The sequence below is a fragment of the Oryzias melastigma genome, linkage group LG3, assembly GCF_002922805.2.
Source record: "Oryzias melastigma strain HK-1 linkage group LG3, ASM292280v2, whole genome shotgun sequence".
NCBI lineage: Eukaryota > Metazoa > Chordata > Actinopteri > Beloniformes > Adrianichthyidae > Oryzias > Oryzias melastigma.
Window position 1 is genome coordinate 27,490,547 of NC_050514.1, and position 26,746 is coordinate 27,517,292.

The 26,746-nt window shown below is 41.3% G+C and overlaps 1 protein-coding gene across 3 annotated transcripts; it reads left to right on the forward strand.

Moving 5' to 3' along the window:
* Nucleotides 1-14,542: 14,542 nt before the first annotated feature.
* On the forward strand, nucleotides 14,543-26,247 carry sall1a (spalt-like transcription factor 1a). Of its 3 annotated transcripts, none has more exons than XM_036211302.1 (4): nucleotides 14,543-14,741; nucleotides 14,916-15,608; nucleotides 20,364-23,773; nucleotides 24,599-26,247. In XM_036211302.1, exons 2-4 carry the CDS (start codon nucleotides 15,536-15,538, stop codon nucleotides 25,037-25,039), a joined length of 3,924 nt encoding a protein of 1,307 aa, XP_036067195.1. In that variant the 5' UTR covers nucleotides 14,543-14,741; nucleotides 14,916-15,535; the 3' UTR covers nucleotides 25,040-26,247. The 3 variants fall into 3 exon arrangements, with proteins under 3 accessions (XP_036067195.1, XP_024151670.1, XP_036067197.1); XM_036211304.1 differs by adding an exon at nucleotides 17,796-17,978 and having other exon boundaries at nucleotides 14,544-15,608; XM_024295902.2 differs by having other exon boundaries at nucleotides 14,543-15,608.
* The last annotated feature ends 499 nt before the right edge of the window (nucleotides 26,248-26,746 follow it).

Below are 26,746 nucleotides of genomic sequence, written 5' to 3' on the forward strand. Positions count from 1 at the left end.
GACAACTCAAGACGATTAATGAAACTTTTGCTTCCAAAGGAGATGCAGCGATGACGACCCCGCCACTGCCACTCCATGCTCCTGCATGGAGAAATGGCATCAGCCGACTCGGGGGCAGCAAAAAAAAAAAATCCAGATATGCTGAAGATAATCGTGGAAGAGAATTATTATCCCGCACAGGTATTTATTTCTTCTGGAAGAAGATACCCTCTTGAACTAAATGGATGAATCAGGAAGCACGCACTTCTCATTTTAAGGCAAAGAGAGACAGAGTGATTCTCCGCATCTTTGCCATTAAGTACGCTACTGTTCTGAATTAGTCTTGATGTTGAGCAAAACTCCAATGTTTTTTAATAAATGTTTTACAAAGCATGACCATAAGTGTCTTTGTTCTCTATATCCGCGAATTCGGGGTATTCACGGATATCTCCTGCCCCTAATAAATATATATATATAAAACATAAATAATCATGAGTATCATTATTTTTAAAGCCACCTCAATAACTAAAGGATCGTTGCGTATGTTAACACAGCAACTTGGTTTTGTTTTATTCTTTTCCGCTTCCTTCTTTTGTAAATAAGAAAATAGGATTCAAATCCGGGCAGGGAAGCTGTGGAAAATCGACTGATGAGGCTGCTCAGCTCAGTGTCTCTGCTTGATATAAGAGCTGCTCTATGCAAAAGCACTCCACACTCGTTTTTTTTCCTCTCTTTCCCCTTTGTCACTTAAAGAATGCTTGGCGCCTGTGGATTAATTAAAGTCTAAACATTAAATATTGATTGATGCATTATCAGTGGCTCGCAGTCGCCTCCTCTGAGATTGATTTCCACTGTGATTTATTGTCATATTTGCAGAGTCATTTCACTTGATAACAAAGAGAAATTGCTTGCAACCTTGGCACCCTCACCATTAGCCCCCCACATTGACATGCTTCCTAGTACTTAGCCCTCCTCCCGTCATTCCCTTTTTTCTTTCTTGTTTTCTGTTGTCTCTCTTCATTCTGTTCCCCTTTAAGTAACTTTTCCTCCTTCATCTTCACCGTCATCCTCGTGGTACTTGCTTATCTTCCACTTTGTTTATGATTTCAGGAGATGTGATGCAGAAACTATACAACATTTCAGAAACATTTTACCTGGTTTTTAGAAACCTAATAAAGGTAGTTATTTATAATTAGAAAAATTGAAATGTTTTGTCACATTAAAATAAGTAAGAGGCCTGTCTTTGAAAAAATGTTTACCTTTTATAAAAGGATTTTAAAAGCATAGAAATGTTTAATTATAAACAGAACAAAAATGTATTTTGGAAGTGAACCTTTTACTTCTAGTTGTTTTTGCCATTTTTATGTGCCAGATATAATATACGATTTTCCTCCACTGCTGTCAACTGTGAATTCTATTAATTTGTCGTGGGGGGAGTCTGATTTATAGGCGTTTGCATCCGTGCATTCACATCATCATTTGTTAGCCAGATATTTGCTGCCAACTCCTGGATGATGGCATCATCTTATTCCTTTGGAGCAAACATTCATATTGTGGGGACAAGCACAAACACCTATAATAAGCCACGATGACTTCCAAAGATATTAAAAACAGTTTAAAGTTTAAAGTTCTGATCTAAAATTGAAGCTTTGCTACAATTTGCAGCCTGTTGTTTTGCTCCCTCAGTTTTGCTTTTACATGTCACCAAATGTAGAAAAAAAGACAACATTTAATATTTTTTCTCAAATCATTCTTAAAGGGTTAATTTGAGGCGAAAAAAGTTTTAAGGGCTTGAGCCAAATTGAGTTTTCCTTATTGCAATTGGATTTGGTGACATTGAATTATGAGATATGTCCTAATTAGTTTTGGTTGCATCTGTGCATGTGCACACGGGTGTGTGTTTGTGTAGACGAGTGTGTATGTGTGTGTGCATGCATGTATGTATGTGCTCGGTAATAACGAAGATCTTGTGGGTCTCTCTAGTTAAGCCATCATTGAGGCGAGGGATTCACGGCATTCGGCTCTCACACGGTATTGTATTGCCGGCTAAATTGCATTATCACTCATGAGGAGACGGTGTGGGAAGCAAACTTTTTCTTTTTTTTTTCCGGGTCAGGTGCTGAAAGAAAAACAAAGTACATGTGACACAAGTATGATTCAAACTAGGCAGACTCCAAAAGTTCATAGAGGTTCGGATTTTACTGCTTATGTTGGAATTGTTTTTGTTGTAGAATAAATATAAATTTCTTCTGAAAATAATCAAGAAAATTACACAAATTTCTGATTTTACGAGATCAAAAGTGTATTTTTAGCCTTTGCCTAGACAGCGATCTTTAAATAATAATTTCACATACTTGAATTCCCATTCTCGGCATGGCTAATTTGCCATGCGTCGTCTCTTTAACACTCTGCTTAATTAAGAGAGCTCGCTGTGTTTGACATCAGTACTCAGGGAAAGTATTCAATTAACTCTAATTTACACAATCATTTTCAAAGGGTTTCATGAATATCTGCTTGACTGTTATGAAACATGTTCACACGCGCTCTATAACCTCATCTTTTGTCTTTGTGAGGTTAATTTATTCATTTACTAATTGTTCATTTGTATTTTTCCTATTGGCCTGTCCTGATAAATCACTGTGCTGTTATTCATCTGGGCCTGAGCAGTTCATCACTGTCTAATAGGAGCTTGTGGTACGGCGGAAAATGAAATGTTCATCGTTAGCCTCATTTATCACACCGTGGGAAGACGATGACGACACAAATGCGAATGCTTTACAGTAGAGTCTGTATAATCCTTCCAGTTTGAGTTTAAATTAATAATCACAAGGATTTTTAATGTCTTCTGCAGAAGTCAGAATACAACATAAAACCGGCTTCAAAAAATACTTCCATAAATACCTTTAAACAGATACTGTTTACTTTCAAAGGTACCAATAAATGTTGCAAAACTTCATCATGTAAAGGGAAAATAAAAACGCTTGTGTCTTAAATAGAAATGTGTCCAAAGTAGAATACAGACAAACAAGTAGGGAGTGTTGTTGAGATTTTAACAATAATCCTCCTATCAATGCTGCATATCGATCTTATAATTTTTTTTTCTGGGTAAAAACAAGGAGGGATAAGAAACATAACAAACAATGTACATAAAAAGCTTTTATTTTAGAACAAATTAGAACACAATATATTAATTTAACATCCTTTACATTTTAAGATAAAAGTATCAATAATACTATCTTTGTAATAATAACATACATTTTAAGGTAACAACTCAAAGCTCCAATTAAGAAAATGCAGAGAATATATCAAATAACCTCCTCATATAATATAACAATAACAGTGTTGTATTTTTATTAATTTTACATTGTATTTTAGAATATTTATTATTTTTGAGGCACAATATGAACTTTCAACTTGTTAATATAAGATCAGCGTTTTTTTTTTGTTTGTCTTTTTTGCTCGTATACATTTTTCTTCTCCTTTTTATTAAAATTTCATGCGCTTCTCTTTGATAAACACTTCAGTCACGTACTCCAGATGTGTACCACTAGCATACACATTAGAATATGGTGTACTTTAGCACAGTATTTGGACAGACTACTGTGTACAGTGTTAATAAAATGTGATTTTTTTTTTTTATACTATTGTATTGAAGTCCTGGAGTAATTTCATTTTACAAAATAAACAGTAGAGGTTGTTGCATGGTCCCTTTTCACCCTACTAAACTAGTGCATTTTTTATAAAATACATGAATTAATCCTAATTTTAGGTAAAAACATCGTGTGTGGTTCAATTCTACATGTATGGCCAGTCTATTTAAATTATATCTGTATATAAATAACAATGGTAAGCCTTGTTCACACCGCCCTTGGGACCGCATGTTCAAGTGACTATTTTCAAGGAAAAATCTATGTAAATATATGTGTATATTTTGGGCCTCCACGTTCAAAACTCTTGCATTTCTGCATCAGGTTTTCATGATCGTTTTTGGGCTGAATGTACAAAACTTGCGGCTATTGAGCACACATTGGAAGTAAAACCAGGTTGAAATTTGACTTCAATTTGGGGGTGACGTATAGATGTATGATAATTGTGTCTAGCTGGATATACATGACACCAAGTTTGTCAGATATTAGTGCTGAGAAAAAAAAAAATTCTGAAATTTACAGAGATTTACATCGCTTCAACATTTCGCACAAAATATTGGTGGATAAGCCACCTAGGATAGGAACACCATGGACTAAACGTGCATCCAGATGTTCTTGAATGTGAACAAATCATCATGGTTTTTCCTCAAAACAGTGATACATTCTTGCTAATAACGTCAAATTGTTACCCCTGTGACCTCAGTGAGCGTGCTCCACCAACACTTGTCACACCTATCTGACCATTTTTGGAAAAGTTTGAGTCACTTATGCCATATCCAACCAAATGACTATGGCCAGAGAGATTAAAAGAAAAAAAACTTACCTTAAAAATGACTAGTTGTTTGGTGACATCAATCTGTTGTCAAATTTGTAATGAATTTTATAAATATTTCAACTTTTGTTATATTTTTCTGTTCAACATTAAAGAGATTTAACAGTATCACTACTCTTTAAAATACATTGTCCTATTTTTTTTTACTAACATTAAATGTTATATGTCACATATTTAAGTGTTTTTTTTTTTCCTCAACATGATGAAAAAGTCATATTGCGTCATCTATCCACCACAAGGCCAGAGTTCCTTCCCAGGCTTCCTCTAACAAACCCAAACTCCAGCAAAGTCTCTGCTCTGTGGTGAAGCAGTTCAATAACCTCTCATCTCTCTACTGCAGTGCCTTCCTGCAGCATGCATTGGCTTCACTCCCTGCCAATTGTCTTATTGATCCAAAATGAAACACTGAACTCATCAATAAGGTCTTAATGCGAGTTTGTTGTTCAATCACATGCCATTTAAATCACCCCGCTCAAGTCTTGCAAGCCATCTATTTTCTGTCATATGCTGCACATTCGGCAGTCTGCTTTTTGTCATTTTGGGAGGAGTGAGCAGTTTTTATAAACTCCCTTGTGTACTGCGGCACGATCCCTGTCAGAGGAACTCGGGAGTTTGCTTCAGCGTTCCACATAAAAACAGGTTCTTTTTCTCCAACGATGCGGTGGCCCATACTTACATCGTGAAAGGTTTCATGAATGTCACACATGAAGTCAAAGTGCAACCCCATTGATTAGGTGGGTAATTAAGATGTTAATAGGGTAGTGGGATGGCGAACGAACACACCTGCGATAATAACAGAGTGCCTCTACCCCACCAGGGGTCTGAATGCCCCGCACAGCGCTGCCTTATCAATGTTTGGAGTGATCTTCTGTTTAAATATAGGCTGCTCTCCTAATTCCTGTTGTTTGCTCGTGTTGTGCTGCCACCGGCAGGCCCTGGTCTACAAGGTGATGGCAATTTTCTCCAGTGGGTGCAGTCTCTCTGAATTATCTACTCAGTGAGATGTGGCTCATGTGTTAGCCACCTGATTAAACGGAGGAGCCTTTGGAAGATGCTACAGTCTGCGGGCAAATCACCTTAAGTGCCAGATGTAATTAATGTGTGTGAATTTGTCATTGTGACGCATTCACAGCTCCACAGAACATGCTGACACTTAAGGCCATCTTTGCCGCAGGAGAGGACAAAGCGACGCGTGCTTCAAAGTGTCTGGAGTGTCTTTCTGGATTGTCCGTCTGAATTTACTAGAAATGCGGAGAGAAAGTTTTTGCTTTGAAAGTTCTGCTTCAATATTCTTTTGATCTATTTTAAAAGCATTCCCAGGGGTCGTTTTTATTGTGAGTATGCTGTCTTTGCCCAAATTAGGAAAAAAAAACCTGTGTCCTTTTCAAGGACATAGTTTTTGCAGAGCAGCAGGAGTTTTTGTTTTAGAAATTTGTTGTGGATGGGACTCTTAGCACAGTGTAAGCCAGGGGTGTCCAAAGTCTATCCTAGAGGGCCGTGTCCTACATGTTTCTCAACCAACCTGCCATTGAAGCTCCTTATTGGCCAAACACACCTGATCCAGGTAATCAGCAGCAGAAAAGGCAGGATTTCTGGAAAACCGGCCTTTGAGGACTGACTTTGGACACCCCTGGTATGAGCACTGCCTCCCTTCCCATTATCTCTCTGTTTACACTACACATTCTCACTCCATGGTCATCATATATGGACGTATGGTTCGGGCCCCCTCCACATCACATTTTGGGTGTCCCCAAGTCGTCGTTTTTTGAGTTGCTGGTTGTTCCCATTAAATCACAGGTTGCCAACCCTCAGGACGGGGTACCCAACAGAGTACAAACGTGGAACCAGTACCAGGTTAGGGTTAGGGTCCGGGTACCAGTCCGCGTCTCAAAGGTTGGGGACCCCCTGATTATGGTTAGCGTTACTCTACACATTCCCATTCCCAGCTCATCATATATGGACGTATGGTTCGGGCCCCCTCCGCATCACATTTTGAGTGTCCCCAAGTCATCTTTTTTTGACTTGCTGGCTATTCCCATTAAATCACAGGTCCCCAACCCTCAGGACGCGGTACCCAACACAGTACAAACGTGGAGCTAGTACCAAGTTAGGGTTAGGGTCCCGGTACCGGTCTACGTCTCAAGGGTTGGGGACCCCCTGATAAGGGATAGGGTTACATTACACGTTCCCACTCCGAAGGTCATAATTTATGGATGTATGATTCGGGCCCCCTCCGCATCACATATTAGGTGTTCCCAAGTCATCGTTTTTTGACGTGCTGGCTATTCCCCATTAAATCACAGGTCCCCAACCCTCGGGACACGGTACCGACCGGAGTCACAAACCGGTACCAGGTTGGGGTATGGGACCCCTGGTTAACATCTGTGGGCTGGTACCAAACGGTCCTCGAAAGAGCACTGGTTCGTGGCCCGAAAGTTTGGACCCCTATAAGAACAGCCAACACGACAAAAATAAAAAAATAAAAAAACAAGTTGGGGACACCCAAAATGTTAAAAAGCGCCCAAATGTTAGGTCCATAAATGACAATTTGGGAGTGAGAATGGGTTGGCTTAGGTGCTCTCCCACTATCTTACAGCCCTTCCCAACCCCCAACCTAACATTACCAGTACAACAAAATACTGATCAATCGTGGAGCTATCTAGCTGTACAGTTTTGAGCTAGATGCCAGCTCGGATGAGGAAAACGAAGACGTACATGGATCTATTCATCTACAAACGGATCCATCAGATTGGAGTGGAGTGTGGCTTGCTGTAGTAGCGAGTACGTCACACATACAAGGTTTTTCCAACTGCATTTTTTTTTATTTTCCTTTGCTCGTGAATCCCAATGATTTGAATAAAGAAGAACTTAAATTTATTTTATTTTCATTAGAAAAATGCTACAAGAACATACTAAAACATAGGATTTTCACCAGTCAGTGTTTATCAAACTTTCACAGAAATGTGCATTATTAACTTTGTTGAGAAGTGCAACCGTTTGAATCATCAAAATTTGTACATAGAACAGATGTGAGTGTCCGCAGAGCATGCAGGCATGTGCAGCCGCTGGCAGCCCTGCAGGGTTCGGGCGCTCACACTTCTGTGTGAACAGTTTAGCTTCAGTGCCAGGTAGAGAATGAATGACAAGGGGCAGGGTGGCACATCCTCGGAGATGTTTGTCAGGAGATGTCCCTCCCTCCTGCATGTTTACACTCACAGGGGCCACACTTGGCTGTTAGAGGAGAAGAAAACTGGGAAAACAGCCATCTTGTGAGAGCCAAGACTCTTACTGTGAATATTAAAGAGAGACTGAGAGGGGAAGAGAGAGAGCAAGAGGGAGAGCTATCTGGACAAAACAAAGCTGGGTTGGAGAGCCCGGAGCACATAATAAGCATGGCTCTTTCATTGCACACCCAGGGCACTCTGGAAAAGTGGGGAGGCCACTGAATGGGAAAGGAAGTAATAAAAAAAGCAAACTTCTTTGAAAAGAGTCCTACGTTTGTGTGTGTGTTAGTTAGCCCGCATGCATGTTTAGAGATGTCTATGCGCCGCCTGAAACCGTACCTTTGCTAGAACTTTTGGACATGAAACATTTTTCTAAAAGCTGCTTTCTGTCTGTGCTGTAACAGCATCAAAGTCTTGCAGGGCCATTCTGAAGGTCAGGAAATCTGTTTCCCGCTCCAGACTTGATGAGCCAGCAATGAGCCAGAAATGATGCCACTTTTTAAATGGTTTTACCTTAATATGTGCAGATTTTATTACATAATTTAAAGTTGGCCACATTTTACCTCCAGGATGGGTTTTAGAGAGCCACAATGTTGTTTTTTGACATGATTATGTGGCATTTTTCTGATGAAAATTGAGCTTGTATTTCTTCTATTCAAATTAGTGCACTGTTACTGGAATATTCTTATTGCTTTGTTTAGATTTACATATTGTGAATTATTTGTGTGACTCAAAAAAGACATAAAGGAATAGGCTAAAATAAGCATTTTCTTGTGCCTATCCTATTAAATCGGTTTGTTATTTTTCTTTTATAAAAAGTGATTGCATTGATCTTTTTTTAGACTTTTTGTAATGTTTGACATGTTTTGATATGAACAACAACCGAACCTCAAATGAATGTGAATTTAGATCAGATGTTTTAAAAAAAAAGGTTATTTGTGATGTCGAAAATTTGATAAGCGGGCCACAAGATCCTCGTTCTGCTCTGCAACGGTGAGGGGAAGGGGAGAAGGGGTTGCTCTAACAGCAATATCTAATGAACTACTGCCAATATGCTAAAACTATTTTCTAAACAATGACTTTTTTCAGTTATTTTTGCTAAAAACACCTAATTCATACATAAAAGACAACTGGGAGCACTTTGAGATTCAATCAAAAGTTGATCGTAGTGGGTTTTTAAGCAAATCCTCAGGGACTCTCTGATGTTCTATATCTGACAAAACTTCCACAAGTGTAGAAATATCCTTTCACCTTCAGACAGGCCTTTTTTTCTGGGCTTCTTTCTCCCGTGTCAACCTGCGACAACAATGTACCCAAATCTCGTTTTGTTTAGGTCCGCCTCCGTTCTGCCTGCTGAAGGATGTGCCGCGTTTTTATCAGCACAGCTTTGTCATGTGGCTCTGAAAACAGACATGCAAACATACTTTGAGAGCTCTTTCATGTGAGGTCAGAGTGAGATGCAAGAGGACCTCACATTAAGTTAGGCTGCAACACTGTTCCTCTCAACAGATCACAAGAGTTTTAACCACTGAAACTTCAGCACTGAGCAAAATGTGCTTGTGTTTGTTTGGAAAGCAATTTATTACTGCGGTAAAGCTTATTTATTGCTGTTTTGTTTATTGAGATTATGGCGTACAAGTCCTCCTGGACTACAGAACGATTGTAGAGCAGGGAAAAAAAGACGATTTAAACTGTGCTTTAGTGATTTATAATCATCTGAAAATAGTTTAGATTTTTGGTACTGATTAATAGAAATGACTTGTATTTGATTTATGAATCAAAGAAAAATTCAATGGAAAATAATACTGGTTTGAAATGTATTTACATCAGTGATCTTAAGGATCCTTAAAAACCTGAATCAATGAAAAATATTTGATCATAAGTCCTGAACCGGATGTTGATAATTCATGCATAGAAAATAATATGGTGGGATTATATAAATTTGCTTCCTCCCACTCCCTTTCAAGCAATCAACTTCTGGACGTGATCGATGATGTAATTTATTTCTATTTTATGTATTATTTTTTACCTGGTTGTTTGAAATGAATCTTTTATACAGACTTACTTGTGAAAACAAGTTGCATTTATTGAGTTGCTTTCTTTTTTTTCCTTGTTTGGAGGTAAAGTTAGAACAAAGTCAGATTGTAGTTTAAAAATTGAACCAATGAGGATGTCTTTTTTTTTTATTTCAGAACTTAAAAGTAAAACAAAATACTTCCTAAAAAATAAAATATGCATAGCAGCCTGTCTAAGATGTACCCTAAAGCATCCAGTAACCCTCGTGACTATGCACATTAGGGAAAAACCGATTTGGCAATATATCGCGATATTTCACTTGCCAATACTTGTATCAATTTAAAATGTTGACAAAATAATTCTTAATTAATTAATTATTTATTTAATTTTAATATTTATGTGCAACTTTCTTATTTTTGTTTTTAGACTTAAACCCCCAACCGCAGCACTTTGCAGTACTTTTTTCCTCAGTAATACTTTTATAATTGGTTAAAGTACACTTATTTTGTGGTTTTTTTTTTGCTTATATTGAAAAATATTTTGTTGTGGAAATCAGACAATATTGACTTCTCCCTTTAAGAACAAATATTTCTTGATTTACCAAAAGGAAACCAGCATGAATTTGCTTGAGTAAACGCAGCTTGTATATGAGATACAATTGTGATCATTAAAATGATTTTTTATTGCATTTTTTAACATGAAAAATGTATTAATATTCAGGTAAAGTTTTTTTTCTTAGTCATACTCTTTAACTCTAGAACCCTTTCACTATGAAAAGTTACAACATAACTTTTGCTGAGTAATTTTTACCCTATAAAAAGTATTTTTCATAAAAAATAGATCAACATATGACATCCCATGATAAATTAGAGTTGTTTTTTTTATTTTCAATTATTTTTAATGGTATATGTGGAAAAAAAGGAAAATAAATCATAGGAAGACGCTAAAATCATGCTTGAAAATTACTGAAAATGTAAGAATTTGAGAACAAAATATTTCTAAAAATAAATAAATAATGATAATGGAGATTCTGCCTTTGGTCCAACATGTGAGACTTTCCCCAGGGACCCATGACTCTCAGAGAAATGTAACATATTGAAAACCATGTAAATACTTTTGCTTTTCAAAATAACCGATAGTGCTCTAGGGTTAAAGAAAATTGTTCCGGTACAGTCTTGGGATAAATATCGCGATATGTATCGTATCGTGAGCCACGTATCGCGATCCATCCATCGCCAGACTCTTCCCCCACTGCACAGAACTAAGTGGATATAAAGGTCAATAAAAACTACGCATTAACAACCCGAAGGGCTAAAGAACGTCCGACTTACATCACAAACTGCACCGGCTGTTCCTCCAAGTGCCAGGTTGAAAGTCTGGGAGCACCATGACGATTCCAACCTGAATCTCCAACTGTCCCTTCCCCTCTGCAGATCCAGAGGACACATCACAGATCAATAGCTAGTGTTTGCCCAGAGCAGTGCCATTCCTCAGCCTGGCCTTAAATGCAAGCTATCAATAGCAATAAGGGCCTGTCTGAGACCCTGTTAACTGCAGCCCGACCAACGCAGCTGTCTGGCGGCGGTTGATAAACATCTTGTGCCCAGAGTTGCAGCGAATAAACCACTTGATGTGTTTCAACTCTGAGGAAGTATTTACAGTAAGAGCGTGTGTTTTTTTTGTTTTGCGTGGCGTGTCTGCTGGCTCGGTGGCTACCTGCCCGCTGCTTTGTTGTGTTCTCCCACTGCTCGCCCAGCTTGCTTTGCGGCTGTGACACAGACATGGCATCTGTGTACTCTGCACGCTCTGTGTTTACAAGCGTGTGAAGTAATGTAGGGATAATTCGATGTGTAATTTTAAGTTTTGCTTCCAGGTTCTTAAAAATATATAAACAGGCAGCTTTTTGGGGGTGATGTCTGTAATTTCTTCAAGATGTGCGGAGCGTTTGGTTCCTCTCTAACTTCCAGAGTTGGTGATGTGTGTCAGTGTAATCCGGCTCCGCTTTGCGAAACGTCTAACCATCTAAGCCTCCCCGTTCGTCCAAATATCATTCGTCAATGTCATATGAAAGCAGAGTGAAGACGAGGGAGCTAAAATAGGGAGGTCTGGTGGTCGTCCACGCCACGGTGTTTCTCGTTAGAGCCACTCAAGCGAGCATGTTTAATCAGATACAATCAAGTTAATTTGTCTCATAAGAGCTGAAAAATTTAAGGATTGCATCTCTGTGACTGAGTGTCTATAACTAAAAAAGTCAAGTCGTCTTTAATTGGAAACAGGGATTAAGTGAATTATTTAAGAATAAATGTTGTTTGTTCCTTTCTCCTATAAAACTGTTAATATTTTCTACAAATTTAGTGAGTTACAAGCAAAAAGTTATATGTTTTACATATTTCTTTTGGAGTTTTGTGGTTTCCAGTTGCACCAGACGTCTCCCAACTCTTCCTCCTCACCTGAGCAGCAACAGGCTGATGGAGCGCCATCAAATCTGGTTCTGTGTCACTTTCACGTGATGCCAGCAACCTCCTGTGCCTCACTGACCCCTGTGGTTGTTCCCTAAAACGGGGGTGTCTGTAGCTGCAGCTAAGATAATGTAAAAGCAAACACGGCCCATTGATATCGGGTGATGCTCCAGGAAGTTGTCAGGAGGGGAGCGAGAAGGGGGGGCAAATTAGAGGGGGTGAGACAATCTGTGGGACAAGTGGTGGCAGGACTGCTGGAGGACAATGGAGAGGGTTTGATCTCTTAATTAATGGAGGCTATCCTCCGCTGCTGCTGCAGATGCTGCATTTTAATGCGGGAGGTTTTTCTGTGGAGGTTTGGAGCGACAAAACGGAGCCGTAAATGCCGATTTCTCACCGTCTGGAGGAAGAAGTGTTCCAAGTTCAACTTAGAAATTCTGCTGTCTCCCTAGCTCTAATAGTGAATTTGAAAATATGTATTTGTGACTTTTTTTTTCAAAACAGATTTAATTTGAACGTTAAAAAATCATATTTTTACAGAAATCAATACACTAAACTTTAAAGATTAATTGAAACAATAAAAAAATATTGTATTATTTTGAGCATGATGGTATCTTTATTCACACTTTTAATCCTTTTGACAAATATTACTGTCAATAAAGCAATAAAGCAAATGAATTTGATGCAGAAAATGTTTATTTTTTACAGTATTTTTGTGAAAATTCAATATTTCTGTCATTTTTCTATGAAATATTACACATTATTTGACCGTTTCGTTGCTCATTTCACCTTAAGATCCTGCCACATAAATCAAACTTTGCAATAAAGAGCAGCAGCTCTCACTCATGTCTGTGATGAGCCTCTGCATCCTTTTGCCTCCTCTCTCCTCTGCACGCTGTGCGCGCTCTCACGCGCAGCTGACCCAGATGAAGGCCCGTATTCCGCTGCTTTGGGATTCTCTCTGCGTCTCATCAGGGGCCGCGGATGTAAAAGCCACCACGTGTTGAGCGCGCGCGCTGCGTGGGGTGCGGGGAAAAGGAGGGCTCTGCGGGAGGATCACTATAACGGCTCCGGTGCGCGCGCGGTCCTCCCGCGTTTCCTGCCGCATTATGCGCTTGTGGGATATATGATCAATCATGACGTGTCAGAGATAATGGTGAATGATGGCACGCGGGCCATGGCCTGTCTGGAGCTGTGCGCGTGATATTGATTGCGCGTAACAGGCAAATGCGCAGCTTTTGTGCGTCAATCACTTTGAAGTAAATCTATTGCCGAACATAAATTAGAGGAAATGAATTATTTTGTATTTTTTTTTTATTTTATTTAGAAAATCATTTTTTTATTTAACTAAAAAATATTAAATATTAGAAAAAAATATATATCTTTAGCAATTTCTTGTTAAATCATTTGTAAAAGTTTCTGTTGCGTCCAGAGGGACCCCAACCTCTGCGCGTCCATGTCATTCAGCCCGTTTGGTAACACTGTACCGTCGTTGTCGCGGGTGAATCCTATTTAAAACGTCCACCGCTCGGCTGGGCTGCAAATCAGCTTGTTTACAATCTCACACCAACACTCACATCAATTAACTGGCCATTGATTTTCCCGCTCGGGACATTACAATATTGCAGAAACCCTTTTCCTCTCCCTGCAGTTTGGACTTCTGCGCTCTTTGAATATATATATATATATATTTAATCCTCTGCTCGCTCTTTTGGTTCGTCTTTTGTGATGAATAAGTAAACAGTGAGACTATAGTCGAAACTAAAAGATAGCTGACACAGGAGTGGACCAGATCCATCTCGCCTGCAGCTGCTCTTTAAATATTTAGTGAAAAATAATGGCGTCCAAGACATCACCTATAGTAACATTATTATCTTCATTTCTCAAAATCAGGCCGACTGAGAGCTTCGTTTGTCTTTTTCAGGTGATAAATCTGCAGCAGTCATGTGGAGCTCCTGCGGGACCCTTTTGCCCTCTCCAAAACTGAAGGCGCCATTCCGTTACAATAAATAATAGTGTAAATTGTTTTTGTCCTTTTTTTTTGGAAATTTTGTAATTATTTTTTTCTAACTTAAAAAAAACTGCGCGCCAAATAATTTGAATCTATCAATTTATTAATCAGTTAAACTTTTAAAAAAAAAAAAAATCGCAAATATTGATTTTCCTGGTGAGAGAACCCAGCAGATGGCCTCAGAATAACCCAAGTTTTGCTGTTCCAAAAAGACCAACGAAGAGAAGTGCGCACCTTTGGGTGCATTTCAGGTTTTCTCTAACAAGGAAATGTTTTGGAAACTAAGTGAAGGCGTTATTTGTCCCCGTCCGGACGCACAGACTGGTTCGTCTCCCCCACTGATCATCCAGGCGCGCGCAGCACGTTTGGATCTGCTGAGCGCTCTCAGAAAGAGAGAGAGGATGTGGAGAGGAGGGGGTGTGGTTGAGAGGGGTGGAGGTGAACAACAGCGTGACTGAATAGCCCAGTGACCAATCACGTCCCCAGTGGGCGGGGCCACGCGTTGTCCCACTGCCGCACGGGCCCTCAAAGTTTGTTTATTCGCGGAATGCGGTGTGTGATGAAAACGTGTTAGTAAGTAACTCCCTTTCTGCCAATAATAATCATATGAAAGTTGTCGGGACGCCAAATCACAGCGTGGACTTTTTTTTCTTCCCCTTTTTGTTTCATTACTGGGAAACGCGTTCCGCCGGTGCCATTTACGCACGGACCATGCCCGCGCGACGCTACGTTTCCACGCGCCGGCAGCCGCGCTCGAAACTCTTCACAGAGTAGGTGTTCAGCACAAGAAGAGCTGAAATACAACAATCTTAATGCGAGAGCAGAGGGCGGACACTTCGAGAGCAGAGAGAAGAAAGTTGGTTGGAGATCGCGGAGGTTTGCGCAGCGCTCTTCATCTGCGGGAGAGGAAAAGAGCAAAGAAAAAAGCCCAGATCGGCGCTTGATCAGTGTGAGAGCTTGAGAGACACTGTTGCAAGAATGGACCCGAGAAGCTGACATTCCCCTGTAGTCAAGATAAGCTTTGGCTTGGCTAACAGAAGGGGTTAAACCGTATCTAAAGGGAGTGTGGAAAAGCCAGCCTTTCTTCCCCGAACGGATCAACTCATTGGGTGGGAGCTGAGAGAGAGACAAGAGTCCCCAGCAAATCAGGAGCTAATTGATTAAAGAGACTTCATTTGAATAGGAGGGGGGCTGGCGAGGTGCCAATCGCCTTTCAAAGAAGCCCCCCCTCCCCTTATGATTAATCGTAGAGCATTATTGATAATCATAACGGGGCACATGCGCGGTGGATGGGCTCGATTTACGTAATTTTTCAGGAGGTTTTGTAGTCATTTTTTTATTCTTTGCCTGCTGATGTGCCAGCCAGCATGTCGCGGAGGAAACAAGCGAAGCCGCAACACTTCCAATCCGACCCTCATCTGCCTTTATCAGAGCACAATGGTGAGTCCACGCACAACTGTCGCTGTTTGTGGAGAAGCGCCGGCGATTTCTCACACTTTTGGGGTTGTTTTGTGCGCGACGGCGAACACTTATGGTTAAAGTTTCAAAAAGTTTTTTTAATCTCTTTAAATTATCATATTTAGGATTTTTAACAAAACTTTCGTTTTTAGAGTTTCTTTGATTACTAAATAAATAAAACGATTTTCTAATAAATTTCGCAACTTTTTTCCAAATAAAAACAGCTTTTTCCAAATCTCACCGACGCTCTCCGCGTCCTCCTAAAGTTTCAGAACTTTTTTATTTTTATTTTATTTGAATCTTAACTTTTAGCTTAAATCTCCTAAAATGTAAGGGATAAAATACAAGCTTTCGTTGGCCCCTGTGCAGTGGTCGCTCTCGATGCGCGGACCACCCAGACGCGCCAGCGGGACTCCAGACTGCTGCGTCCCGGACACAGAAACCCCTTCTTCCGTGTGATTCACTCCAGCGCTGCGCTGAGCTGCCGCGATCCATTCACTTTATATAAATATTACCAACACATCCGTGCGTAATCCTGCACTTTTGTGCTTTTTTATGCCAAGAGTTTGGTGAAAAGTGGCTCCAAAGTGCGCGCAGGAACTTTACAAATCCTTCCGTTTACTCATCCTTTTTTAGCACAGATAGAACCAGAAACAACTTCTTCACTTTTACGCACAAATAAAAGCAGATTGTAGCTTTTTATCGTTATATAAAAATATTTATTTTTTTTTATTTTATTAAAATAACTGTAATATTCTATATTTTGTACGCGTAGTTTTAGGCCTTAAAAGTTTCTGAGGCGAGAAAAAAATCCTGAATGCTTTTGTTATCAAAGTGTCGCTTTGCACCTTGAATGAAAGCAGTGTTTGGACAAAGTCCTCCTACGGGTCCAAATCCCTGCAGCTCTGCGATCTGAGGATCTCAAAGTGGGAAAATTCAACAGAAAATGCGGCCAAAGTTTTTAATATATTTGCTCTCATTGTTTTAATATTCGGAAAATGTATAATGTGAGTTAAAAAATAGGAAAACGGCTAATTAGTGTGGTCGTAAATCGAAGTAAATGCCCAAATTCTGCAATTTGGTAACATTTGCATCATTTTTAATTTTGATTTTTTTTATAAAGAAAAAATATTTTTTGTCTGGTTTAAATAAAAAAAAATGTTTTAAAAAAGCTTGTTTAGAAAGATAAGTTGAATTAGGAAATAACCCATCCACATTGATTATTTTATTTTTTCCCACATAAACCGAACGAAAATATAAAAAGCTGTTATTATTTTAACCGTTTCTTCGCTGCAAACGCATGTGTGTGGTGGATAATCTCACCAGGGCCTTCCTTGTGTTTGGTATTGAAAAGCATGTGCAGCTCATTTTGAATGGGCTTTTTTTTCTTTTAGCAGAAAGTCCTGCATGGAAGAGTATTTCCAGACCAGTTCATGTGATTTTTTTTTTTCTTTAATGCAAAACTTGCTTATTTCCTGGGTGCTGTTTTCATTTTCAGCATTTTCCTCCAAATCTAATAAAGGAAGAAGTGACTTTTGTCACCGATTCCATGCAGTCTGCAAAATCCTACATTTCCCCAATTACATCCAATGGCAGCACGTTAAAATACCTGCAAGTGTCTTGTGTGTGTGATTACGGGAGCGGGAGATGTTGTCTTAGCGTTTTTTTTATTTTGTGCTGGTGTGGAGTTGGGAGGCGGAAGTGGAACAGAAAGGCGTTGTGTTTGCAGCTGAATTGAGGGATGCTGAGGGCTGTATCTGCTGGGAGGTCGGGGTGAGAGCCGCAGAGGGTGGGATGTTTAGCTGTTTTAACCTTTGCCAGTGTCCCTCTGTGTGGAGGTGATGAGAGTTCAGGGCCCGTGTGTTTCCCTCTGCTTCGCCGTTGACCCTGCTGGTCGGAGCTGCAGGCGGCCCAGCAAGGCCCCAGCTCTTTATTTAAGCATGTGTGAGATTGCGAGGCCCTTATCAATGTTTTGACCATCCCCTCGTGCCCTATCGAAGTGGCCCCCCTGGAGGGAAGATTGGCAGGGCAGCCCCCCCTTTTCTTTTTTTTTTTTTTTTGCGCTGTTGCTCTTCAAACACGGTTGCTTGTCAAGTTGCCAGTGTTTATGTGGTGTGAGTCTAGGTGAAGCATGAAGGACTTGCTTTGTCTTTTTCCCTCCCCTTAAAGCTTTAACCATGTCACCGGGGCAGAGCCTCTGAGAAGCGAGTCCTGTCCTGGACCTGCTTTAGTGGAACCCCATCTTGTGCTCAGTGGGATGAGTCCAGAGAGCAGACGAGGATGTGAGCAGAGACCCTCCTGAAGTCACAAGTGTCAAGAGGCTCACAGAGGCCCGCTGCAAAAAAAAATAACGTAGGATCTCTAAAGCTCTCCGTCAGCTTTTTATTTATTTATTTTTTAAATCTAATCCTCGCTTTCTGAATTCTCACATTTAGATGACTCTGTTCTGCTGCTCTTTGTCTCTGCTAAGTGTTCTTTTGCCTGAGACTATGTAGAAGTTTTACACACTTCTTCTTCTTCTTCTTCATACAAGCTTTGACTTTATCTTGAATTTAATTCAAAGTTAATCCTTGCTATTTTGGGAATTAAGCTTAATGCTAGCATCTGCGCCGTTGGCTTTACTCGTCCTGCGTGGACAGTGGATTTGTAGGGATGCATCGACTCAGTTTGTGTTCATCGTGTGAAGTTAAGGCAAACGTAGAAAATGATGATCCTTTTGCTCTGCAATAATGCATGATTTACCTTAAATAACATTTTAAAACTGAAGTTCTAGTTGACCGTCCATTTGAACAAAGTTACTTATTTAGCACTACAAAAAAATAAAAACATTCCTAACAGTTTTAATTTTTCTAACTGTAACTTAGCTATTTATTAACTAGATTTGCTTGGTAACTTTTAATAATTAAATCAGATTTTTTTTTAAACAAATTTACCTAAAAACTGTTGTTTATTCAACAATGTTTTTTTAAGTGTAACAAAGTTAAGGGGAAACTTCTTTTATTTTCTCTCCCACTGTTTGACTTTATCAGTTATTATTCGTCATAAAAATATTTATTTTTTTTAATCTCAAAAACTTTTTGAAATAGAATAAAATGTCCTTTTTCCTTCCACTCTTGTTACATGATTAGATTTTCTTTACGCTTACTTGCAAACAATCTTTATCAGGAAAAGAGAAAATTGAATCTGTGCATTTTTCTCGCCACTTTTTCTCTCCAAATTAACGCTTGGGGTGTTGGTCGGTAGGTGGAAGCAGGCGAGGGGGGGGCTAGCATGAAAAGTTGTCATTAAAGTTGAGTCTTCCCTGTTTGCATGGTTTGGTGGTGTGAGGGCCAGGGTTTACTGTCATGGCAACTTTACGTTATCTGATGTCTGTGAGCGGAGAAACATTGAGGGAGATAATCCCTGAATTAAACAGGATCTGCTTTGAGTCGACAGAGATGAGCAGGGCCAGGCTGTGCCGACGATCCCCGCCGCTCCCATGCTGCGTGAACAATGGGAAGGCATCCTGTCTCTCTGTGGGGCAGGGCTGCACTTCTCTGGGTTTCATTTGCAAATGAATTCTTGGCCCCGATGAAAGTGTTGAGGGTCTGGAGCCACAATGAAAGGGATTCATAGAGAAATGCAATTTGTAAATCAACTTGTATGTTAAATAGTGAGATTTTAGTGTGACAAAGAGGCAAATGAATAAGGAATGTCTGGAGCACAGCAGTGGCTCTGGAGGCAGGGTGTCGTCTTGCCTTTTCACTTCGTGACTCGTCACGTTTATTAAAATGGAAAATTTGAAAACCTGTTTCGGTGGGAATGTCAAAGAGGGTCACGGCTTTTTAATTTTCATTTAAGCAGCAGCAGAAGTTGCTGCGTCTGTGTGGCTTGTAGATCCAGTTTGTCAGTTTTAGTGAGTTTAACATAGTTTCCAGTGCTACTTTTTTTTTAAATTACTTAGATTATTTTTAAGCTTTAATTAAGTATTTATTTTTGTTGCTTTTCATCTGTGGTAACATGCTGTGACTTGAAAATAAGCTCATTTTCATTTAAAAATGGCAAAAAAACTGTGTTTCTTAATCTGTTTGGATGAACTTTTTGGTCATTTTTCCCACTTTGTTTGGCGTGTGCATTTATCAGTCTGGGTGCCACAGGCTCTGTTGTTCCTGTCTCACCGTGATTGCAGGCTGAGCGGCTGCAAATTAGTTTAGAGACATAGATAACCTGTCCAAGATGTCCATAGTTGTCTGAAAATGAGCAAAGTTGACAAGAAATTGAAAGTCTAATAAGTCCTTCAAATGCTTGATTTTGCACCAAGTGGACAAGGAGACTTTGAAGGGCGTGGGATATAGGAAATCAATGCCATTTTATGAAATTTCATTAAGACTCAATGTCCTCACTTCACTCTATTCTATATTTTTGATGGATTATCTGCATAAAATGATTACCTTTTCTGGGCTGATGAGACCCAGATGCGCATCTTGAAAGATCACTTTTAAGCAATATTTGAGTAGTTTTCATTGATTTTGTATCCCGTCTTATCACGTTTCAGAGGCCACTGCACTAAATAAAACCCCTTGTCATTTCTGTCGACTTATTGTTGCTTTGGGATGGTACTTTTTGTGAGCACATCAAAAGGATAAGTGTAAAACTGATTAACTTAAGATTAAACAACAATGGAATTTGAGCAGATAAAGCTCCTTCTTCAGCAGCGACACATTTCTAATCACTAATCCTCTGTTTCCTCTTTTTCAGGGGACGCAGAACTTTGCTCTGAGGAACCCCCCTGCAAGGAGTCAGACGCCCATGTCTGTGGCAGATGTTGTGCTGAGTTCTTTGAACTGTCAGATTTTGAGGAACACAAGAAAAATTGCACTAAGAATCAGTTAGTTCTGATAGTTAATGAGAACCCCACCTCCCCTGCTGGAACTTTTTCGCCTGGGTCTTCTCCCCAAAATGCTGACGATCAGATGAACGACGCAGCTACTAACGCTGATCAAACAGAGTGCGGCGACCTTTTGGATCCTTGCACCCTTGAAAAAGACGAGTCCATGGATGTGGATGTCTCTGGGATGAGCAGTGGTCATGAGGAGGAAGGCAGTCAAACGGAGAGGAGGAGCCCCGTCAGTGTACCGGTTAGCCACTCTAGCAGGAGCACTGCTGGTCCGGCCGTAGGTACTTCAGCTATTTCAGCTCCACTACCCCAGCTCAGTAATCTGACTGAACTGGGAAACTTTTCCATGATCAACAGCAATGTCATCATTGAAAACTTACAGAGCACCAAAGTGGCTGTTGCTCAATTCTCCCAAGAAGCCCGATCTACTGGCGGCCCGAGGGTGCCGGTACCAGCCCTGATGGAGCAGCTGTTAGCTCTGCAGCAGCAGCAGATTCACCAGCTGCAGCTTATTGAGCAAATTCGCCATCAAATCCTGCTTTTAGCTTCCCAGTCCCCAGAATTACAGGTACCCCCAACGTCTGCTCCGGGCACAATAGGGCCTGCTGCCAGCCCACTCACCACACTCAGTTCACATCTCTCCCAGCAGCTGGCTGCAGCCGCAGGCCTAGCACAGAACCTGGCCAGTCAGTCAGCCAGTATTAGCAGCCTAAAGCAGCTGGCTGCAGCAGCGCAGCTACCTCAGTCTAACCCGAGCAGCAGTGAGACATCTCAAAGCATTACCACACTGGGACCATCGACAGTCAACCCCCAGCCTCCTGAGTCAAGGCCCACAGTTATGAGTAGCCTCCACTCTCAGCTAAGCAGCTCATCTGCTGTCAAGTCATCCACACCAGCATTTGGAATAGGTAGCTTGTTGAGCTCTGCAGTGAATCCCCTTCTACCTCAACCCCCACCTGGAAACTCCCTGTTCTCCAGCTCTCTGCCCAGCGTCGGTACCACTGTGGAGGATCTCAACTCTTTGGCAGCTCTCGCCCAGCAAAGGAAAGGCAAGCCACCTAATGTCACTTCATTTGAGCACAAAAGCAGCTCCGACGACGCTTTCTTCAAACATAAATGCAGGTTCTGCGGCAAGGTGTTTGGCAGCGACAGTGCCTTGCAGATCCACCTGCGCTCTCACACCGGTGAGAGACCCTACAAGTGTAACGTCTGTGGCAACCGCTTCTCTACTCGTGGCAACCTGAAAGTCCACTTCCAGCGTCACAAAGAGAAGTACCCACACATTCAGATGAACCCTTACCCCGTTCCCGAACACCTAGACAACATACCGACAAGCACTGGCATTCCGTACGGCATGTCTATGCCCCCAGAGAAACCCGTCACCAGTTGGCTAGACAGCAAACCAGTGCTGCCCACTCTGACATCTTCAGTCGGCATGCTGTTGCCACCGACCATGCCGAGCTTGCCGCATTTCATCAAAAAGGAAGACCATTCAATAGCCATAACCAGCCCTTCTGTTACTGCAAAGAATGACTCAGGTTCCGCTGAGCCTTCAGCTAAAAGTACTGATGGAGCATCTGAAGAGGGTGAAGGTGCAACCTTGCCTACCTCAAATGGGAAAACTGAAGATGGCAGCCACCCCTCAGGCCTAATGACAAATGTAAGCTCTGCTTCGGAGGGCACTGCAGAGTATACAACATCTAACAGTCCACCCATGATGACCAATCCTCTCATGCCCCTTCTAACTGATCAGTTTAAGGCGAAATTCCCATTTGGAGGCATCCTCGATCCTCTCCAGGGTTCAGAGACCTCCAAGCTGCAGCAGCTGGTGGAAAACATTGACAGGAAGGTGACAGACCCAAACGAATGTGTCATCTGCCACAGAGTGCTGAGCTGCCAGAGTGCTCTGAAAATGCACTATCGCACTCACACAGGGGAACGGCCTTTTAAGTGTAAAATCTGCGGCAGAGCATTTACCACCAAGGGGAACCTTAAGACCCACTACAGCGTCCACAGGGCCATGCCTCCTCTCAGAGTTCAACACTCCTGCCCTATTTGTCAGAAGAAGTTTACTAACGCCGTGGTTCTTCAGCAACACATCCGCATGCACATGGGTGGGCAGATTCCCAACACCCCTCTTCCAGAGAGTTATGCAGAGTCCATGGCTTCTGACACTGGCTCATTCGACGAGAGAAACTTTGACGACATGGACAACTTCTCTGACGACAATATGGAAGGGATGGAAGAGGGGCCAGATAGCAGCGTGCCAGACACACCAAGGTCTGCCGATGCCTCCCATGACAGTCTGTGTAACTCTCCGGCACCCCCTGACATGGTTAGCAACGAGGGGCTGGAGAAGAACGGCAAAGAAAGTCTTCAAAATAATGAAATGGAAGAGTACCCAGTCAACCAGATGAAGGCTCTTGCGAATGGCTTAGTGGAGGGGGATTGTCTCACCAATGACTCCTCATCCCTGGGAGGTGATGTTGAAAGTCAGAGTGCGGGGAGTCCAGCTGTGTCAGAATCTACCTCCTCCATGCAGGCGCCATCCCCCACGAGCATGCAGCAGCAACTGCGCAAATCCCCCAGCCTCGATGAAAGGCAGCATAGGGTCTTATCCTTAGACCACACCAGTGCGAGCCTGTTGCAGTCTCACCCATGCAACATCGGAGCGCTAGACCTGACATCTGTCAATCCCTCAAAAGAACCTCTGGGCATGATTTTCCCCTTCCGAGAGCGTAACACCATCAAGAACACATCCTGTGACATCTGTGGGAAGACGTTTGCTTGTCAGAGTGCCTTGGACATTCACTATCGAAGCCATACCAAAGAGCGACCATTTATTTGCACTGCTTGTAACAGAGGTTTCTCCACCAAGGGCAACCTCAAGCAGCACATGCTAACTCATCAAATGAGAGACCTGCCCTCACAGCTCTTTGAGCCGTCGAATACCAGCCTGTCATCCAGCCCAACTCCTTCCCTCATGTCTGTCGGCTCCCTAAGCAAGCCGGAGGTCAACGGCTTCCTTCACAGCCTCCACCCAGAGAACAAGGACATTCCCCCGAGCTTGGTCACATCATCTGCTTCCACCTCCCCGGTACTCTCTGCAGCTCCTCCGCGCAGGACACCCAAGCAGCACTTCTGCAACACCTGCGGAAAGTGCTTCTCCTCCTCCAGTGCTCTACAGATCCACGAGAGGACCCACACGGGAGAGAAACCTTTCGCCTGCACCATCTGTGGTCGGGCCTTTACCACCAAAGGAAACCTCAAGGTAAATGTTAAAGTACGGAGAAGTCTCCTGCAAGTTTGAGAATGTAAGCGAAAAAAAAAGATTCTCAGGGCTGTTAATTACTTTAATATGATGTGCTAGCGTGCTTAAAATAGTTAGGTGATAATAATGTATAATTAATGAAAGCTTTTGTGAGAGAAAATAATGACCCGAGTGGAAAAGTTGAATCACAAAGTGAGATTATTGGGGAGAAATTCCAGAATGGGATCAGCTGATGAGCGAGGGAACAGTCGCAGGGATCTAGGCCAGTTTGGGTTTTTCCAAAACAAAAAAAGTTTTAATATTATGCAAAGCATCTGCCAAATCATCTACAGAAACATGGTCTAAATAACAAGCAACAAAGATAAAATTACATCTTTTTCAGTTCAGAGAGGTATTTGGGTTATGTGTTAATTTTTAACTTTCGCTGTAAGCGTCTTATTATGTTTAACCAGCTATGTTATGATAAAAACAGAATAAAAGCCAAAAACGTGCATTTGTTGATGAAGGTAAAATCTGGCATCCTGGTTCTGAAACTGGACATTTTGTTAGAGCCCTTTGGTCCCTTACATGAGATGAACAAATTGAAGCTTTGATTCAACGTCAGCTTGCCAAAATGAGTTGTTTACACCACAGTCCTGCAGCTTGAGCAACTAACCACTCTGCTGCACCCAGGATGTGAAGCTTTTTTTATTGCAGTCACACATTATGATTATTTTTTCCATTGCATCATTTTGTAAACATCACTCATTTTCATCCCTCTCATTGCTCTGTCTCCCCTCCCCTCCTGCTCCTCTCTCTGCTTCTCCTCCCTCTTCGTCTGCTTAGGTTCACATGGGCACGCACATGTGGAACAGCGCTCCCGCCAGACGCGGCCGCAGGCTTTCTGTGGACGGCCCGATGGCCTTCCTGGGCACAAACCCAGTCAAGTTTCCAGAAATCTTCCAGAAAGACATGGCCCCAAGGGCGAGCAACGGAGACCCGGCGAGTTTTTGGAACCAGTACGCAGCGGCGTTCTCTAACGGCCTGGCCATGAAGACAAACGAAATCTCCGTCATCCAGAATGGGGGCATCCCGCCCATGTCAGGAGGGGTGGGGAATGGAGGAAGCTCTCCCTTAGGTGGGCTCACCGGCAGCCTGGACAAGCTGCACAGCACTGAGCCCAACGCTGCGCTGGCCGGTTTAGAGAAAATGGCCAACACGGAGAACGGAGGCCACTTCCGGTTCACACGCTTCATAGAGGACAACAAAGAAATTGTTACTAATTAAAGCGTACGCTTTTGAGCACAGGCGTACCGTACACATACCTGCAGAAGACCAGAACTGAAGAGAACAAGACGAAGATAAAAATCAACCGAACTCCTTCGCTTGCCATCGAATCTTTACGAACATGAGTGTGAAGACAAGTTGCTTTTTTTGTACAATGTACATGTTATACTTTCAAGGAGCTTATTTATTAGTGATTATAATCTTGCTTGAGAAACAAGTGGAAGCATTAACAGTTAGTTTTTTTTTCTTCTCTTTTAAAGCCAGGATGTTTGGGTGCTTTAAAAATGTGCTTTTGAAGTTTAGAGAAGTCTGGTTAGAAAAACCTTGGCATTAAGTTATTTTCTGTCTATAGTAGCTATAACCGAACTGTCTATGTTCATGTGATGCATTAGCCCTGTAATAAGCAAACAGACTTGCTGTAAATAATGTACACTGATCTTCAGTAGATGGTCTAACATCTGTGTGCCCCCTCCCCTCCTGTGATCGAGACTAAACAATGAAATCCGAGCAAAGGACAAGACGATGTGGTAGTTCCTTTCTTTGCAGTTGTTATTTACCTGTATCTTATTTAAGGAAGACAAAACGTTGATGTTTGCTACATTTCTTTAGTGTTAACTTGTTTTGTTGTTACACTCTCTGCGTATTGTACTATTTTTGTTTACTTCCACATTTTCCCTTCGGATTAAATCTCTCCCCCTCCTTTTTTTTATTTTATATTAAATCTTCTGCTCATATTCCGCTGTTTGTGAGAGCGAGGCATTTACTCGGAGGAGAGAGTGTTCAGCCCGGTTTGTTTCAAGAACCGAGGGCATCAATCAATCAATCAGTCGAGGAGGGTTCTCCTTTACTTTCTCAGCTGGATCTCCTCATTGCTGCTATCTCCCAGCATCCTCGTTGACATTAAGTGCAAAGTTTTGTGCTGACGCTTCTGTAAATAACGTTCAGATGTGGAAATACGTACTCCCTCGCAAAGAAACTGTACATACTGCTCACAGGAGAAGTCCATCACGGCCCGGGGACAAAATGATAGTGTTTTTATAAATATAAATATATATTGAGTTTGACAACCTTCGGACTGTTACATGCACTTTCTTGGAAAGTTGGAAGATCTTTATGGGTCCAGTTTCTCTACACTTTAATACCTACTAACAACTAAGATACTGTAATTCTTTACTCTAATAATCAAATACACCAGTTTTCCAAAAGAATCAATGTGTGTTTGTGTATTTATTGCCTTTTTTATGTATATATTACACACCATTTAGCATTTTAGAAATGATCAGAATTATATTTTAATCGAATTAGCATTTTTTTTATTTAAGAAATTTATTTTAATTTTTAAGTTCATATAAATAACACATAAATGCAAAAAAAATAAATAAAATGTCGCATTTTAATTGTAATAGATGAATTATTTATTTAAAATTCTATAAATTAATAATTAAAAAAATGTAAAATACGTGATTTTATGATTTGGAAGTGAAAGAACGCCGCATGCCTGAAGCAATAAAACAAATGATCAAATAATTGCTACGGGAAAAGGTGCTGGCTGCCTTAACAAGCGCTCGCTTGTTGATTCAAATAAAAAAACAAAACATGAAAATAGAATTAAAGGAGAATTCCTAATGTCTTCTCCTTTGTTTTTCAGCAGCTGTGTTTCATTTAACACATCGCTGCACATCCTGTAGCGCAGGATCCGCTCGTTTC